Genomic DNA, 20,393 nt, shown 5'->3' on the forward strand with positions numbered 1-20,393 from the left:
ACCCCAGACTCCTATGTTTTTTTATGTCTTTTCACGTCAAGAATTACTCAATAAAGTAGAAACAATTATTGCATATATACTTGAGTTACATTACGTTTTATTTTCTTTAATCGTATTAGATTCTCATAGAAATGATACTACATGCAACCGATATCTTTGAACATAGGAAGCTTCGGCGCTTTGCATTTGTTTCGTTTAAGTTTTGGCGCGAAGACTGTACCCCAACTTAATTGAATATATCGTTCTCGATTGAATTGTGAATAGAATAGAATTGTGTTGCTGTGTATACCAGTATACCAAAAATGAATGAATAATCTTTGCAATCTGTACCTAGTATAAGTTAAAATCCTACCTGTAGATTATGATGCGGTTGCGTAAGATGTAATTGCTGTTGCTGGGACATATGCAAATGGTCCATGGTAGGCTGGGTCGGCCGCGGCCGGTAGTTGTTGTACCCTCGATATCGCGCCCAATCGCCCCCGGTCGCCTGTTGGTGCTGTTCTGCCATGTGTTTGAGCGTTTGCGCAGCGGGTGACATCTCTCCTCCTCCATATGGTCTCGGTGCCGGTTCCCCTTCTGGCGGTTCTAAACTACCTATACTTCCCCCATTCAATTTTCCACCATCGAGATCGAAATCTTTCATAAACTCGGGATATTCCGATATTTCAGTAATGAGATCTTCAAATGTATCATCGCCGTCGTCTTCTCCTATTAAATCGGCTAAGCCCGGGAAGGCTGACGCGGCGTCTCTTTCTAGTGCAGCTGCACATTCGTCAAGACCAACGAATTCATCATCCGCAACTTCAGATTTGCATTCTGCTTTACATTCTCTTTCGCAGTCTAAAGGCGTTGGAACTCTAGGTGGTTGAGAAGGTGGTGGCGAACCAGAAGTTTTGACAGCGTTAGCTAAAGCCTTAACTGTAACATTTGTTGAGATTTGCTGCGGTTGGGAGTCAGCTGCCGAGGTAGTGAACTCTAGCTGCTGAACTATTTCGACGGAGAATTTCGTAAGAGCCTCGCCAGCTCCGCTTCCGCCCGTGTTGCCACCTCCGCATTGTAATTTTGCGGGCGGTTCGTAATCACCGCATCCGAATTTTTGTTGCTGCAACAAACACATTTATAAGGAGTTTGTTTGTGATAAAGGTACTTAAGAAAGCAAAATTTAAAGTTAAATACAAATTTGACACTTTTTATGGCTGAGGAACTTAGGCTAAGCGCGCACCACGATTTTAATTTTTGCGACACGATTTCAAAATCGCGCTGTAGAAAATCGCAGAGAGTACGGTGCGCGCACAGCGATAATTTAATAGTGATCCTTACTCACTTTCATCATGGATTTCGTACAAGTTGCTTGTCTTTATTTACTACTTCGGAGGATAAGAAGAAAAAAAAAAAGAAAATTCGTCTATACTCATTCTTTTACAGCAGATAGAATTGTCAAAAGTTTATTCTATCCATACTAATATTATAAATGCGAAAGTAACTCTGTCTGTCTGTAAATTTGGTATAGAGATATTTTGATACCCGAGAAAGGACATAGGATCGGTTTTATCCCGGAAATCCCACGGGAACGGGAACTATGCGGGTTTTTCTTTGACTGCGCGGGCGATGCCGCGGGTGGAAAGCTAGTCAGAAATATAATGAACTTCGGATGTATCCCAAAAAATTCTTTGGCTATTATAGAATGAAAATTCCGCCAAAGGGCTGCCCTTTGTGCTTTTTTATTTTTTTTATTATTGTAACCTTTATGTATATTTTGTTTCTTGTACAATAAAGTGTTAAATAAATAAATAAATTCAAACCCTTGACAGATTACTGAGTTTATGTTTACCAAACAGTACCTACCTATACCACTACGATGTTTACTGTTGGACAGACGAAACACAAGTGAAGTGCCGGCCGGGCCCGAGTGTGCGATTTTATTATCGCAGTGCGCGCGGTACCATACAATTTCATATTCTGCATTTCATTTTCGCGACAATCGCGTCGCGAGCAGTCGCAGCAAAATGTGACAAATCACAATTTTAAAATCGCTGCGATTATTTAATCGCATGTGCGCGCATTCTCATAGTAACTCATACGTTGTATTTCTGCGATAAAATAATCACGCTGCATAAAATCGTGGTGCGCGCTTAGCCTTATTTCAATTATTGTAAGTTATGATTCGTGTAAGTTATTTAAATCAACATATTTGTCGCGAATAAATTTTATGTAATACTAGTGGTCCGCCCCGGCTTCGCCCGTGGTACATATTTCGCAATAAAAGGTAGCCTATGTCCTTTCTCGGGTATCAAAATATCTCCATACCAAATTTCATGCAATTTGGTTCAGTAGTTTAGGCGTGATTGAGTAACAGACAGACAGACAGAGTTACTTTCGAATTTATAATATTAGTATGGATTAGGAAGGTAGGTACATAATTTATAGTCATCAATGTTATTCGATATGAATGCCTAAAGACACAGCAGTTAAGAGTACACAATGAAAAGATCATTGTAAACGTTTAATTTCCTGTCGACAACGAGCTTCACTTCCAATTCCAAGTTGACTACACCCAGTCGATACAAAATAATATAGCGTCAGTCAGCATAACTATGTAAATGTTTCGATACAATAATTTAATGCTTTCCAAAGTTAGAAAATAAATTAACAGATCAGTTAGAAACTATAAAAGACCTTGTTAAAAGATCACGTGTTTAAATAGAACACTTACTAACTTACGTGTACGCGAAGTAAACAAAATGTTCACATTACGCGTACATTCGCCTCCTCGCGCAACGACAGCTATTTAAAGACATTGATTCACTATGGGAGTGCAATGAGAGCAATAATGGAAAGAAATTTTACATCAATTAAACGTTTCAATACAATTTTCTTTTTATATTTAAACACTAGCGGTCCGCCCCGGCTTCGCCCGTGGTACATATTCACGTTTTCTCTACATAAGAACCATCCTCGTACTTCAAGGAATATAATAAAAAAAGAATTAAAGAAATCGGTTCAGCTGTTCTAAAGTTATGCGCTTACCAACACATTTTGGGATTCATTATATTATAGAGAAGATGTCAAGATGGACGTTGCAGACAGACATTGGCGTCTCTCATATTTGTTTTTTGTATTGTGTGCTCCAAAATTTCATAATAGATCGTAAAAATGTTCTTACAACAACCTCAATTTAAAGAGACGTTGACCGCCAGTCATGAATGTAAATAAACTTTATAGGTACCTACGAAGCAGACGATCACGCATTGTCATTTTGTAATTACATGACTGCGATAACATTTATCCAGTGCCTAACGTTAGTACCGCGATTGCAATCCTTAATAAATAAAACTTATGTCACATAACTTTCACTTTTCTCATATTTAATTGAAAGGGATTAATTAAAATACTGCTTAGAATTATGAAGAAAATAACCTTCACGTCATACTTTGCTATTAGTTGGAACTTGGAAGGTCAGGGTCTATACTGTCGTCAGCACAATAAAATGAGAATTAAATACCTAAAATATATATTAATTAAAAAATTACCACAATACTGGACACTATCAAGAGTCAAGACGAATAATTTGGAAATTCCTCAATTTTTTTTAAATTTTACTGAACAAAAATGTTGATGTCGTCCTTGGTAGACGAGCAAATGAGCAAACGAGCAAAAATATCTTTTGGACCTCGTTTGTAGATTTTCTTTAATAACTCAGCCCCCGGAATCACAGACACAATAGAAAATCTATTGTGTCGTGGCCCGATCGGGCCGCTGCGCTCCTCGGGGCTCAATGGGTTAGAAAAAGGATTTTTTTTCTATAAAAGACACTAAACCAATAGGTAATCCAGCTAAGAATTGATTAATTAGTCTCGAGCAGAATTAGATCTATGATAAATGCAGTTTTGACTGATTAACCGTTTATATGGTTACAGAACGTTTTCTGAGCCGTTGCTCAGGGCGCGCAGTCGGAGGTCACCGTAGTGAGCGGCGCGAGACAATGCGAGGCAATGGTTGCGAAATTGCGCAGTTTACACAACCGAACTGCTCAGCCCTACCATATTTCTAGTTTCAATGTACAATTACAATACCTTTGAAGGTTTTATGTAATTATATAGCGAGAGCTCATTAATCACACAATAGTATGTAAATAGTAAATACATAAGTTTATTAGATATGGAATTCGCGAGCTATTTTCGAAAATGCGGATATCAGCTCCGTTTTATATTTCTCTGAATTTCTTAAATATATATAACTTTTTAACATCACTTTTCAATCTGTCACCGGACAAACCTTACTCTGAAGTAGGGTTCGACAATTAAAGACAAGTGTAATGGTTTCCTTATTTTTTTTTCTTTAAGTGGTTGTTTTAAATTTTAAAATTTCCATTTTGTAACAGGTAACACGAAGGACTGCTGCATGCGTCATCACTAGGAGCGCTGTACCTACTCTGAGGAATCCATGACACATCGGATATTGCATGACTACGATGAGATGCTTAGAATTAAAATTCTTGTATTTTAAACGAGAAGTCTCAAAATCTCTTATTTAAAAGCACAAATTAAGCTTGAAGGATTTTCTAAGTGCCTGATGTTAATTATTTGTGATTTAATAGATATGTTCCAATAAAATTCAGTCAAGGGTAATAATAATTGAATTCTTGTAATATCATCATTAGATAATAATGTATTCAGACGATAACATGATCAGGTTTCGAATGGTTTTGATTACGTTAGTGTTTAAATAAATCTATTATCACGTCAATTCTCCGTAAAAATGCTAGCTCATCTGTAAGAAAGATAATAGAGCTTATAAATTCAGATTTGCAGGATGAAAGAAACTCTGAAGACTAACGGCAAGTTTTAAAGCTCATATTATAACGAAATCCTTGGAAAATCCCCACAGAGACCAATTTAAAACACCGCAATTATAAATGGACAAAATGTTTCGGCAATAATATCGGTGCGTGCGCGTAGGAAGCACGGGATGCGATGGCAGAGGGCGAGTCAATTGACGCCGGGTTACATCCGGGCGCGATTTCAATTGTCCCTGCGAGCACGTGCTACATTAATTACAACGCACCACCTGCTTTTACATTCCAACAACGTTTACATGCAAATAAACGAAAAATACACTTGTGAGGTGCTATAATATAACGACTATGAATGATTAACTACGCCAGGCAGCAAAAAACTTAACTTCACAAAACTTTATGTAACGCCAGCAACGCAACATCTAATCAATGAACGATACTGAATACAGAGCGACCACGCAATTCAACATTACCCCATACGAACATAAAACAAAGTATTGTCGATGTTGCTAAATCTTAACGCAATAAATTAACAAGTCCTGCAGTATTTACTATGTACATAATATAACTCAATAAAAGGGCTGGACAATAATCATTGTAGCGTATTTTTATTTCTTATACACAGGTGGCGTGTGTCCATCACGGTGACACGTTGAAATAGCGGCGACACGTGTAGAGGCCTCACGTGTCACCATCGGTACGGAAAGTTACGAGTATTTCTAATTGTTTTGTTGCATCTATTAAACATTTAAGTACATAATATTTTTTAAGGTTCCACACCAAACTTGTGGAAACTGGAAAGAAGACAGTATTTTTCAAATTTTTGTCTCTACTGTCACAAAGTAGGTACTATATGTAAAAACTTCAATATGTCTCACTGTGATTTTTACAGAGATTTTAATTTGAGTAACTTTTTAATTTAAGCTGTTAAAAGATGGTATGGAACATGAATTTAGCCACTTAAAACTAGATTTTATTAAAGAAAATCTACAATAAAGGTAAATCTAGACTAACAAAAGTAAGTAGGTATATAATCTTCTAATCTAAGACTCCAGTCAAATAAAACCACAAATAAAACAGTTTTATCCCCCATAAAATGTCAGACTCAGGTATGCCAAATCCCTAACGGTACCTCATGAGTATGTCTACAGATTCCATTACATAGATTAAAATGTTGTCAACTCCATAACAATAACTCCGCTTCGTTATAAGTAACACTTACCTGTACCATTCCGAGAACATCTGCTCTTTTACCTTTCAATTTACATGTAATGCGCTTTTAATTATTGCATTATAATCGATACCAAATATGAATAACAGTTGAGACATTACTTACACCATAAAATTGCCATTATTATCTATTAAATATTTAAAGCAATAGGATAAAGAGAAAATTATTAAGTAAAGTAGCTCACACAGCTCACATGCACGCTGCTATGCAGATTGCTGCTAATTGACGGCAGGTCCGGCTTGCGTTCTGTCTTCTTCGCTTGCCGCTTGGCCTTGCCTTCTAGGAATCTCTTCTGGAGAGCACTCGTCTCCAAGTTCTGCTGTTCGCAGGCGCCGGTGAACGACTGGTCGAACCTTGGCACACATTCCGATTGCCGTCGTCTATATGTTTCTATTCTTCGTCTGTGGAAGGAAAACTTTTTTTAATAAATAGCCTAATTGTATAATGCTTTCTTGTTTGGAGAATGGTCGGAATTAAAATCACGAAAAATGCCTTATTACTACAGAAGTCGACAGAGGTGCAAAACAAAGGACAGAAGGAAGTTATTCAATGAAACTGATATTGCGTGAGCCCGACACCCAATGATGGCCATTTATATTTATTTTTTAACCGACTTCAAAAAAAAGGAGGAGGTTATCAATTCGGCCGGTATATTTTTTTTTTTTTTTTTATGTATGTACACCGATTACTCCGAGGTTTCTGAACCGATTTACGTGATTCTTTTTTTGTTCGATGCGGGATGGTGTCGAATTGGTCCCATAAAAATTTTATTCGGATAGGCCCAGTAGTTTTTATTTTATGAGCATTTTTGTCTGTAGGTATTTGTAAATTTTGCAAGTGCAAGTTTGAAGTCGGTTGTTTTTAACGCAGTTATCACTTGTTATTAAACCGTATGAGAGATTTTTTAGAGCAATGGGACAGAAATACTTCGAAAAACATGTATTTTTCTAAGTTTTATCCATCTCCCTCCATATTATTAAACAGGACAAGATTATTTCTGATGCTACAATAAAAAGAAAATTTTCACACCTGAATTTAAGTTTCTTTTTTCTTATCGAAATACGAGGTGTCTATCTATTAGTGACATCACGAGACTGGAAACCGATTGGAGGCGCACGATACATGCAGTAAACAGTATTCCGAACGACGTGATGCTCACTCAGCCGCAACTCCGACGGTCACCTTGAGCAAATGTTAATGCGGACAAGTCTACTTCGTTAAAAAATATCATTACCAAGCTTTTCATTTATTCGACGAAAACATTTGTTTCCAAACGATATATTGTCCAAGGTTATCGTCAACTGTGCTGGATATGTAATACGAAAATTTAATTTTTGAATACCGTGTGTCAGACGAAAGTGTATCCATTTATACCTATCTACTTAAAATGCTGTAACCTTGAATGAGTTTCATGTACTTACTCAAAAACCAAATTATGAAGTTCGAAATAAACGTACGCATTTCCGAATACGCAGATAGTGATAATATTATAATCATCGCACGTTACTTTACAGTAACATAGAGCAGTTAAGGTGCGTAGTAGACGGACATAAAAAAAATCGGATCTTATTTTCAAAGCTAATAGGTGCCTAATATTTCAAATTTACGTAGACTTTACATACAAAGTAGGCATTTCACACAACGTATGTACGTATTCTTAACCATTACCTAATCGTTCGCTCGTACCTCTAGACATTACATAACGAGTTTATATCAACGGAACACGTCATTCGATTTCGGATTCGATATCAGCGCGCATACTACAAAATAATAAAAAGTACACTCTTTATAGGTAATATAGGTAACAAAATATGTAGAAGTATGTACATATTATTCTTTTTCCTAAACTACTAAGCACAGTAAAAGCCCTTGCTATGGATATTTTGCTATAGATGCTATTTAGCATCTTAAGTATTTAGGTAGTTAGTTTTTAACCAGTCGCTTTTCATACAAGATAGAGACTACACAAGGAATATGGTATAAATACACTATAATATAGAATAAATCTATGGATACTAAGAACAAAAAATAATTACAAAGGTATTTTAAATAAAAATATAGATTGTTGTACAAGTTTCTTTTTCACTCAACCTCTCATAGAGTATTCAGTTTCTCGGATTGCGTGTGAAATTTACTGTACCAGTACGTCGAAACTGCAATAAATTACTTTCTCTGAGTGAAATAGGTAATTTTATGATATTACCGACGAAGGCACTACTGAAGTCCATTATATGTCTGAGCGCCCAGTAGCTGGGCATTGAGAAATCTCGGCATTTATAAATCGAGACCTTAAAGGGGCATGCATGGGTATTTCGTAAATATTAGAACCATCTTTATAATCTATATCTTTTCTATATCTATAATATAAAACTCAAAGGTGACTGATATAGTGATCTATCAACGCACAGCCCAAACCAGTGGACGTATCGGGCTGCAATTTGGCATGCAGGTAGATGTTAGGACGTAGGCATCCGCTAAGAAAGGATTTCCCGAAATTCTTGCGGGAACGGGGAAAAACGGGGATGCACGTACAAAGTCGTGGGCGGAAGCTAGTTAGACATAAAACTAAAGATTTTTTTTATAAATACCTATAAGTTACTTTTATTAAGCAATACTTATAGTGTTTAGGTAGTTTATAATTTACACAATTAATCACAACTCTACTGAAACGTTAGCTTGATTTTCACTCTTATTTTGTCAGCGGGTAAGTACGTCTTTGAGTTCGTGTGCCAAGTATACACAGGCTGTCAGGTTAGTTGAACCCGAAAGAAAAACCTTTAAGTCAACGGAATATAGTAATGACGTTGTTCGTCACGCTTGAGCTAGAACTCGACTCGTTGAGGAAACGGCATCCACACTCTTACTACGTTGACTTAAAAGGTTTTTTGTCTGCGGCAAGCCGATTCTTCATTGATGCATCGGGGGACACCTAAGGGACGCGAGGAACGATATGGCCGTCTTCTGGTTGAAGGGTGAGCGACTAAAGGCGTATCGCACGCTGACGCACTATAAACTCGTAGGTGTTTTTGTTCAGTTCATTGACCAGCCGATGTGACTTGTAAGTGTCGCACACAACGCAAACAACGCCATCGATAAGTCAGAACATTTGATTGGACGTCACGATATGTCACTGACATCATTCAAGCGAAGATTATTATATTTTATCCTGAGCTTTTCCACCTGCTCACTTGTTTGTTTGCGTTTGCAATTTAAGTAGCGTCTGGTTTGTTTCTCATCCCATTTAAATTTGATTGCCATACATCCGACATAATATCAGTAATAATAATCAAGTTACCTACCTATAACATAAAACTGCATAATAGGTACATTGTCGGGGGAGCTGGCTTTGAGACTGGAAAGAGACTGGAGAGAGTTGAAAGACTTATAAAACTACACGTAAACGTAATCACAGTGTTTATTGGTTTTCAATGTGATGAAATAAAGTCAGTTAATATGGTCTAAGATCCGAATATAAGTCGAAATGCAACCGCGTGATAATAGAATGAGACCAATTTTATAATAAATTTATTGTATTAAAAAATGTATTAAAAATGGGTTGACTGGGAAAATCCTGGACAGGACATTTTTAATGAATTAAAAAAAAACATTTTTTTTAATTAATTGCAGTATCAACATAATAAAAATTTTTTTTATTAAACTTAAAGTATGAAACCTACAGAATGTGCAGTCATAGTCGTTTTCTAATATTTACCGGGACAAACGGCTAGGTTGGCAGGTATAAACAGGTATGTCGATACCAGTTACTTTCACTTGATAGGATGATGAAAAAAAAATATGTCAGCGCTGTAATTTTTAATACATTTTTTAATACACTAAATTTATTATAAAACTAGCTTCCGCCCGCGACTCCATCCGCGCGGAAACATTAAGATTTATTTTTTTCTACGTATTTTTCATAAAAAGTATCCTATTTTATGCCCAGGATATTAAGGTATAATTATACCAAGTTTCATCGAAATCGAACCGTTAGTTTTCACGTGATGCCTGAACATACAGACAGACAGACAGACAAAAATTTTTTTTAATCACATATTTGGGTTTGGTATCGATCCAGTAATACTGTACTGCTATTTATTTTTTCAATATTTTCAATGTACAGAGTTGACCCTTCTACAGATTTATTATATGTATAGAAGATTGGTCTCATTCTATTATCACGCCGTTGCATTTCGACTTATATTCGGATCTTAGACCAATAGGTAAATAGAAAATCTTCAAAATATAGGTATGCTATACTATTTCTTAGTTTTATGATGATGGCCTCTATTTGCTCAATTGGAAAGGTTAAACTAGTCTGATTTCCACATTCAATATAAATGACATAGGAGACGCAAATCTTATCTGCACTCTATATATTAACTACTTTCTCCGCACCGTCGCGTCGTGTACCAACATAATATAATGTTGCTCTCATATAAATAAGAAGACTGTGATTTCATGTTTTAGGTACCAACAATTTATAAAATAAATCTAAATCTTTAAATTGTTTACATATTATGTATTTAAAATTTACATAACATTCTTCAATTTGGGATATAGGTACATAAATTAGATGGAACATAAAAAATTATGATAATTTCCTGCTATCGTAATTTTAAAACTCTGTTTAGAGTGTGTCTACAAGGTACGCGCTGGTTATTGGTAGTTTAGGCTGGTTGCAGAGCTTGACCGACCGTCAGTGCGTACCGTCGGTCCTGACGATACGCATAAACAATTGGACTATGACACTAATGCGCATGACAATACGCGTGCGTATGGTCGGTCTAGCTATGAACGGTTTTATGAATTTCCATACATATGACAAGAGCGACTGACGTACGCACTGATGGTCGGTCAAGCTCTGCAACCAGCCTTGGTCTCGATTGATTTTCTTTTACATAGTTAGACATAAAATAATAAACACGTTTTATATTAAGTGCCATCCCACCTTACTAATTTATTGGGCAATAGGTACGATACGCCTGTGGTTTATTTTATTATTCGTATCTGATTCATGTGTCTGGACGTATGATCAGTAGTTAGTAGTTACTCAATGATTTATAAAAGAATAGAATAGAATAGAATAGAAACACATTTATTCCCAAAAAAAAGATGATACAGTAGATACATTAAAATTCAGACAACACTTATAACTTAAAAAAAGGTATAACATTACATGTAGACGTAATAATATTATATTATATTATATCTGTATCACCTCAGGGAAAGGGATTACTGACTCAGCATAAATGTTACAGCAGAGGCTGTAACGCTGTTATTCTGTCAGCACCATATTAAATAAAGAGTCGAGTGACTGTAAAGAGTATTCTAACTTTAATGTAGCGATTACGGACTAAATTATGCTATAAATGTATCTATTATAAAGTATGAAAGTTTACATGTTAAAAGTAAGTATGTATCATTGTTTGTCAGTCAGAGAGGAAAATCGGCTGAGTGAGTTGAGAGGAAAATGAGATCAGCAATTAAAATGTGTAGAATTAAAATGACTGAGTGTAGAGTTTATGAATTAATACTGCTAGCACCAAGTAGAAGAAGTTAAAGATATCTATTTCAACACAACAGAAAAAAAAATTATATATAAAAAATAACTAAATTAAGGATAATTTTTTTATTAAATGGCCAATAGATTATAGACTTAACTAGAAATTATTAAGAACAAAAAAAATAATAATAACAATAAGTAGCTACTTAAGTTGACTGTTTCTGCATAATAAGAAAATAAGCTTTCAATTTCTTTTTGAAAGTGTCCCTTGATTGAGAATTCCGGATGGGAGGCGGGATATCGTTCCAGCATTTCGTAGCAAGAAATCTAAAACTTCCTCTAAAGGCAGCCGTTTTGTGTTTAGGCACAGAGAAAATATTTGTGCATGACCTACATTCACTTGAAGCTTTGGAGGTTCGCCATAAAAGTTTATCATACAAGTAAGAAGGTTGTTTAAATTTTAATACGTCAAAAAGGAGACTAGCAAAGTAAAGCTGTTGCCGGTTTTTCATGTTAAGTAGGTTATGCATGTTTAGGTATGGTGAGATATGTGTTCTTGGAGGGATCTGAAAGCAATATCTTGCACAAGCATTTTGCACTCTTTGTAGAAGACGATGTGTTCTTTGAAGCAAACAAGGACCGTAAACTGCAAGAGCATAGTTTAATTTGGACAAAACCAGAGACTCACATAGACGAATGCGCATATCAACACTTAAGAAATTACGAATTTTATATAAAACTTTAATACGATAAAAGCAATTTCGAGTAACGTTTAAGACATGGGCTTCAAATTTCAAATTATTATCCATTTCAATACCAAGGTTACGCACCTGATTGACACATTCGAGAGGTAAGTTATCGATACAAACTTTAGGTTTTAACAGTGATAAACAATTGACCTGTTTTTTGGAACCAACGATCATGAATTTAGATTTTATCGGATTTAACACTAATGAGTTATTATTAGACCAACATGAAATATTATTTAAATCCGAATTAAGTTTCGTGATAGTCTCATCAAAATTGTCCCTGCTGATAGGAATGAGAAGTTGTAGGTCATCGGCATATAAGTGAAATTGACAATGTTTAATTGAGTGTGTAATGTCTGCTGTGTACAATATAAACAGGATAGGCCCTAAAATACTACCTTGAGGTACTCCTCTCGTAACTTTCATAGATTTTGAAAGTATATGGTTGCCATTAGGATTACGTAAAAGAACTTGTTGAGTACGATTTTCCAAATAGCTTTTAAACCAGTCAATAGTATTCGAGTCAAATCCGTAGTACGATAGCTTAGCTAAAAGGAGGGAGATGTTAATACTGTCGAAAGCACGGGAGAAGTCCAAAAGAGTTAGTACAGTTCCAAAGCCTTTATCTTGAGATGCAAGAATTTTATCGATAACATCAAAGAGAGCTGTTGATGTCCCATGTTTAGCCCTGAACCCTGATTGTAGAGATGGAAATATATTATTGGATTCACAGTAATGCACAAGCTGCTTTTGAACTACTTTCTCTAATATTTTCGACAGGTAGGGCAAAATACTAATCGGACGTAGGTCCTTTAGATCTGAACAATTGTTAACCTTGGGGAGGGGATGAATTAAAGCATTTTTCCAAAGAGAGGGAAAGACACCTGAAGCAAGCGATCTGTTAATTAAATTGGTTATGAATTTTAATGAATGAGGTAATGTCAATATAATCATATCTCTATTAATTTCATCTGACCCCACTGCATTAGAGTCAATTGATAAAATAATTTTAGCTATGCTGTCTTCACTAACAGGTGTAAACGAAAATGTAGCGTTTGAAAATTTTTTTGAATTAAAATGGAGAACTGTATTTGTATGTGCTTTGTTATCTCCTGGAATATTGAGAAAATGAGTATTTATTTTATCGGGGTCATTAAAAGTATGTGGTAGTGATGTGTTAGATTTAAAGTTTGGTAGAACAGATCTCTTTAGATTTTTCCATAATACTTTTGGATTGTTTAAATTACTGTTAATATTATGATTAAAAAATGCCCTTCTTTCATTGAAAAAAGCACAATTAACTAACTGCTTGAGACTTTTGTAAGCTTCTTTATGGACATCTGATTTTGATTCTTGAAATTTTCTGTGTGCTTTATCACGTAAAGAAATCATGTGCTGCAAATTGCTAGTGAACCAGGGTGGAAGCGGTTTTCTGATAATTGAAGTTTTAGTGGGTGCATATTTATCGAACAGATTAAGAATGATACCATTGAATATTTTAACCGAATCATTTACGCAATCCTGCTGTAGAAAAAGATCCCAGTTGATAGAATTTAAATCAGAGTTGAATGAACTAATAGGTATATTTTTTAAGGGACGATACTTAATATATTTGGGTGGTATTTTTTGTTTAATAATTTTTAACTCAGTAACAATAAGGGAATGTGCACTTAATGTAGGAATTTGATGGTTAACTATACTCACCACCGGGGCATCTGTACATACAAGATCTATTAACGATTCACTATGAGGAGTGATATGTGTAGGTGACTGCACGTAATTTTTTAGACCGGAGTAATATAGAAATTGATTTAATTGCAAAGTTTTCCCGTCATGCTCATTCAATAAATTGATATTGAAATCTCCCATTAAGAGGAGATAGCTGTACCCACTAAACGAATTAATTGACGAGGTCATCGCATCCAGGAATAATTCTGTGTTAACCCAAGGAGGCTTGTAAGCTGTTCCAATTATTAAACGATTGCCATTTAAGTGTATGGATAGCCACATTTGTTCCACTGTATCATCAATCACAGGAAATGCTAAAAGTTTGAAAGAAATCCCTTGTTTACAAAAAAACCCAACCCCGCCACCGCGTGCCTTGAGATCGTGTTTACGGGGTGAGTTGCGAAACTCATAACCTGGTACCTGGGGGGCTAAGCCTTCCTGGCCGTTTTTTATCCAAGTTTCATTTATAGCAACTATGTCCGGAGATTCTCTGGATATAGCTGCTATAAATTCATCATGTTTGTTTACAAGAGAGCCTGGGTTTAATAGACCTAATTTAATATGTTTTGTTCTAACCATTGCAATATGTTTGTGTATAGATGAGTGTTATTGTTTTGACTAAGAGTAGTGTAAAATTGCTTAAAACCCCGGTAAATAAAAATATAGGGGAGATGATATTATTAAGAGAGCGTGATACAGATATCATATAATTAACTACAGATTTATAACTAAAGTATTGATGGGTATACAGACAAGCTTGAACACCGATAAATTTTAACACAATTTTATTGTTGACAATGACATACTTAATATAGAATAGTGAAAAGATAATTAATAAATTTGAAAGTGAGACATAGATTTGCAGATAAAAACAGTACTGACATAATTTAAAAGTAGATGAATGACAAAAAATCAAATAAAAACGTATTACTTTTAATAAAATATTGAAAGGAGCGCAACTGAAGTTCACAAAAATCGCCAAATAGCTAATTGAGATGATTAACACCTGCACCAAAAACCCGCTCAATATCCTTCTCAGATCTTATCCAATGAGTTGCAGATTGAACCGAATCAGAACGTTTTGCATATATACGGCCATCTTTTGACCACACGAACTTCCATTGTAAATTACGACCAGTTTCACGGGCTTTAGCCAAAAGAACTCTATTTTTTTTAGTAAGTCTCTCGTTTACATAGAAGGTTCTAACAACATGAGAAGGTAGGCCCAAGTCATCAGTGGTAGCCCCTCGCCGGACGCGTGCGTTCTTCAGAAAAGTATCCCGCAGTGTTCTTCTCGCAAGTCTAACAACTAAAGGGCGTGGCCGAGGATGATTTCCTTGTCCATTTGAGGATCTGGGTTTTGGACCTACTCGAGAGGCATTGATTATGTCACACTCAACGATATCAACTGCAAGCTTTTTAGCAACCGCCAGGGCAATGTGTATGGGCGACTCACCCTCAAATTCCGGTATGTAGCTAAGTTCAATATCGTTTATGAGAGTTCCCTGCTCATGATCGTTAAAGGAACTTTCAAGCTGAAGAATGGAGTCAATAGTCGTAGACATATTAGTCGGGGCAGAAGACTCCTTCATAGATGCGAGTTCAGATCGAAGCAGTTTGTTTTCATCCTCCAGTACATCAACACGATTTTTAATAACAGTGACATCTTGCCTCATATCTGCGATGTGCCCAGCTAACGCGTCCGTTGTATGAGCGAGATCAGACTTTAATTTGTCAATTGCTGAAACGATCTCGTTAGAAAGATGAAGTTTGACAGTGTCCAGCTTTGTATCTAGTAATTTCGAGATATCATCTAATGAAAAATTATGAGGTATTGGGTTTGACGGCATAAGGACAGACTGTTCAGCTTGCATGACCTCGGAATCACAAGACATATCGTGTGGTCCAGGTTTAAGTGACCTTATGGGTGTATCATCATTTCGCAACCTGCGTGTTATATTCTTACAATTCACGCATTGCCAAGAAGCTCTGTATTCACTCAAGTGCTCACGAAAATCTGCACTTGTTATATTCAAGCAGCGATAGTGACTTCGTTCTCCACAAGAAATACATTCCAAGAGTTCATCTCTACGTATATTAATATTGCAATGTGTGCACTTCATATTTGTAAAGAAAAAAAAAAAAAAACGTAATAATAATAATAAACGGAGGAAGTGTGAAGAGACAAAAAAAAAAACAACAAAAAAAAAATGAAACACAAAACAGAGAAAAAAAAAATTAGACTTCGCCCGGCTGGGATTGAACTCGAGTCTATTGAGTCGATTTCTCACGTCCACACCACTGTCCAAGTAGCTATTGTAACTATGATAATGTTTGCGAAATAGTTCAGTATAAGTTCAGGCAGTAATTTTATTTTTAATGACACGTTAAGTTTGTTGCAAACAAATTATATGTAATCTACCCACTAACTTCACAAGTTCCGAAATATCACAGTCACTTCTGTTTGTACTTTTGGTGATTAAACCAAATAAATATAAGGGTAAAACTGTACATTATAGGGCGTGGAGTTGAGAGTCGACAATTTTTTTGTGGTTAGCTATTGTCTTATGGAACCCAAATCTGAAATTTCACACCAAGGAAACTTTTAGTTTTTGAGTTACGAATTTTTGAAAATCGGAACATTACTATAGAAAGTTACTCCATCTTGTTTTTGTTACGCATATTTATTATTTTGTCAATGTCAAATTTGGCGTAAAACAATTCGAGACGCTCCGCTCGCTGCGCTCGCTCCGCTCGATTGTTTAAAAAAAGTCTAACATAACCTAACCTAACTTGTTTCGAGTTCGGAGAGTTTTTTTTTTCGTAAAAAGTTAAACAAAATAAATTAAGTGTCAAATTTGGCTATTCATTTGCATTTCACGTAAAACAATTCGAGACGCTCCGCTCGCTGCGCTCGCTCCGCTCGATTGTTTAAAAAAAGTCTAACATAACCTAACCTAACTTGTTTCGAGTTCGGAGTGCTTTTTTTTTTCGTGAAAAGTTAAATAAAATTAATTACTCTATTTAATGGTTAGAAATGTTGTACTTGAAATGAATCACACTAAGCAGGTGCTGTGTGTCAGGTTGACATTGACAAAACAATAAATATGCGTAACAAGAACAAGATGGAGTAACTTTCTATAGTAATTTTACGATTTTCAAAAATTCGTAACTCAAAAACTAAAAGTTTCCTTGGTGTGAAATTTCAGATTTAGGTTCCATAGGACAATAGCTAACCATAAAAAAAATTACGACTCTCAACTCTACGCCCTATAATGTACAGTTTAGCCAATATAAGAAATAAGTTTTGTTTCTAGGTACGTCCACACCTAAACTAAAACAATATTTAAAGTTTCACACGAAAAACTGGTTGTAACTATTTTAAAATTATTTTTGTAACACAGAGAAAGTAAAACGCGTCCGTAAGTGACAGCAGCGCCACTCGCACTGAAAAGTAAACTTTAATATACCTATGTATGTATATCTTTTCCACTTTTAAATTAAATGCGTAATTTGAAATTGTATTAAACTCGGAAATAGATTCGCACATACTGAAAGTCTGAAACTCAAACTCAAACTGAGATACTATACATATATGTATATTTTTGAACCTTATTTTAATTTAATTTATTCTTTTCTACTTAGTTACTTACTTTACTATATTTACAATAATATATCGAATAATAAATAATAATAATAAAAAACACTTTATTGTACAATGCACAGATATAAAAATACAACAATAAACAAAATGAATCTTCACCGTACAAATTGGCGGCCTTATCGCTTTAAAGCGATTTCTTCCAGGCAACCTTGGGATATAGGAAAATGAAAAGATTGAAAAATTACGAATATGAACGATACACAAAAACATACTCTAAAAAAATCTATACATTCTAAATGTAATAGTTACATGTAAATAGTAGAAAGAACGTGTCAGTATTATCGATCGATAAAATAACGACGAGCGATGTCCTACGAGGCAGCGTCGCCTTAATTATCGAGTTAACATGAATCGTATTCTTCGTTTAAAATGAATCTCCCTTGCATGATGCAGAAACAATACACAGTTATAATGCACCTTAAGAGTTAAGCATCGCAAATAGTTGCGAATTACCGTTAGCTCCTAGCGCCGATAGAAATATACACGGTTTACATACATTACTCAGGTATGCAATACAAACTGCAATGTTATATTTAGCAAACAGACTCGATGCGATATAGAAACGCACAATGCATACTATCCATATGTGCACTGCATAATTGCATATTATATTTAATGTTTCACTTGTGTGTACTTAAAGTAATGATAAGTATTATATAAACAAACGTAACTGATAAAGTGATAACTGATAACCAAAGTGGTTCAAAATCAACCCCCAGACCTTCACCAGGTATGTAAACAACCTAAAAAATATATAAATGCATGATTAAAGATTAAATTCAGAAATATATTTGAAAAAAATGAATAAAAAAATTATTTTTTTATTAAATAAATTAAAAAAAATTAATCAATGAAAAATCTTATAAGACTTAAGTCTTATTATTTTTTGTCTAATCCTATGGTACATTTTAAATGAAAAATTGTGCCAAATACAACACATGAATATATTACAGATATAGGTAATATCTATTTCTAAGACTCTTCATTAGCAATGGCCATTATAAATGTTGTAAATTTGTAACAAAAGCTTGACTATAATAAGTGTCCCTTAATTAGTTGCTCAAAAGTAATATTGTGATGTATTTTAGTTGAAAATTGTGGCAGAATAATTTTTTACTGCCTATTTATTTAAAAATTAATATCAGAATAGAACAGTTTATATAATTTATCGTTTTATATGAATATTACTTACAAAAAGCTATTTCAAGTACTTTATTTATATTCATCTTTCATACCCATATTTTCCATAAATTATGTTTGTATCATTTCCATTACTATCAATAGCAGTATAAAGTAATAAATATAATAAATTTATACATGTATTTTATTTCAATATAACCTTAACACAAACAAAACCTTTATCAACATACCTATTCATGGAGATAAGCAACTATACAACATTATTTTTATGATGAAAAATGCAGACTGTATATGTATATTATAATTTTAGGTCTCTTATAGTCATAATCTAAATCTAAAATTAGAAAATATGTATGATAAAGTAAAATAATAATAAAATACATGCAGTGTCGGCGTAAGGGCCACTGACACCCCGGGCGAAAATATTGTGGCGCCCACTTGAGGGAAGCAATATCAAGTGTTAGGTTAACCAACTTCAGACTTTGGCGCCCCCCAGAATTTGTCGCCCTGGGCCATTGCCCCCTCAAGCCGCCCCCCACCCTAACACCGGCAATGAATACATGATTAATACCCAAATACTAAAATAGTATTAACATTTACTCATCACACTTAAATAGCTTGTTTGATCTTATATATGAATAACTTATTAAGTGTACATTTCATATATAATATAACAATATGGTAAGCATACTAAAAAGAATAAAATAAATCATGAATAACTACTCTTATATACAAATAAATATTGAATGCTTACCTAAGACGATCAACAACCGCTTGCCGTTTGGGTGGTAATATCATCTCCTCCATGGGCTGCAACATGTTCGGTGGATGCTGGGCGGGCGAGGCGCCGGGCAGCAGGCCGCCCGCGCCACCGCCTCCCACCAGGTGCTCCACGGTGATGATACCACTTCACCTCTGATCAACCATTGTCTTTTTGTACAATTCTACTTCTCAGAGATCAAGTGCTACAACGCAATTGGGACAACACAATGAGAAAATAACAACAGTTCGTCCTGTACACTCTCAACACATTTTTCATGTTTACACCTCCAACAGTCACTTGTTTATCACAAACTCTACTAACCTACAGTTAAATGCTTAGTTACATTATAAAACTCCAATCATTTTGAATACAGTACGTATATTAAGATTTGAGCAAACAAAATATTTTAAAACAAAACTTGGAAAGTCACATCACAGTAGTCGTTGGGAATTATAGTTTTTGATGCAACACTTAGCAGCAACCCTTCAGAAAGTTTTGATGATGTGTCTTTTATATAGTAGAAATGCGTGTACTATATAATTATTAATATTTAATACAAAAAGAAAATATCTTCATGCATCAAGTCCACAATAACAGTTCAACGCCCACAAGTTCACAAACAAGAACTGACGATAAACTGACGGACGACGGCGACGCTACTTTGAAGTTTGCATTTTGAGTTTGACGCTGAACTACCAAGGTTGCCAGCACAGAGCAAGCAATATAGGTTGCCAGTACGCAATGTATCATAAAAGTATCGTAACGATTCTCAAGTACTTTATATATAATTTTCTGTATTTAATTAAGTAGAAAAGAAGTA

The 20,393-nt window shown here is 35.1% G+C and overlaps 1 protein-coding gene across 3 annotated transcripts in view; it reads right to left on the reverse strand.

Annotated features, from left to right (window-relative positions):
• Positions 1-20,219, reverse strand: part of LOC123691653 (neurogenic protein mastermind-like) — a 36,345-nt gene extending 16,126 nt beyond the window's left edge. The window contains exons 1-3 of one of the 3 annotated variants that reach the window (XM_045636158.1): positions 19,565-20,219; positions 6,220-6,427; positions 353-1,102 (exon numbers count right to left, since the gene is read on the reverse strand). In XM_045636158.1, the coding sequence (XP_045492114.1) occupies positions 353-1,102; positions 6,220-6,427; positions 19,565-19,629 (1,023 nt within the window). In that variant the 5' untranslated portion in view covers positions 19,630-20,219. Of the gene's footprint in view, positions 1-352; positions 1,103-6,017; positions 6,042-6,210; positions 6,428-19,564 lie in introns of those variants that run through there. The other 2 variants (XM_045636157.1, XM_045636159.1) reach the window with 2 other exon arrangements.
• Positions 20,220-20,393: the final 174 nt, after the last annotated feature.

Source organism: Colias croceus, chromosome 5, assembly GCF_905220415.1.
Source record: "Colias croceus chromosome 5, ilColCroc2.1".
NCBI lineage: Eukaryota > Metazoa > Arthropoda > Insecta > Lepidoptera > Pieridae > Colias > Colias croceus.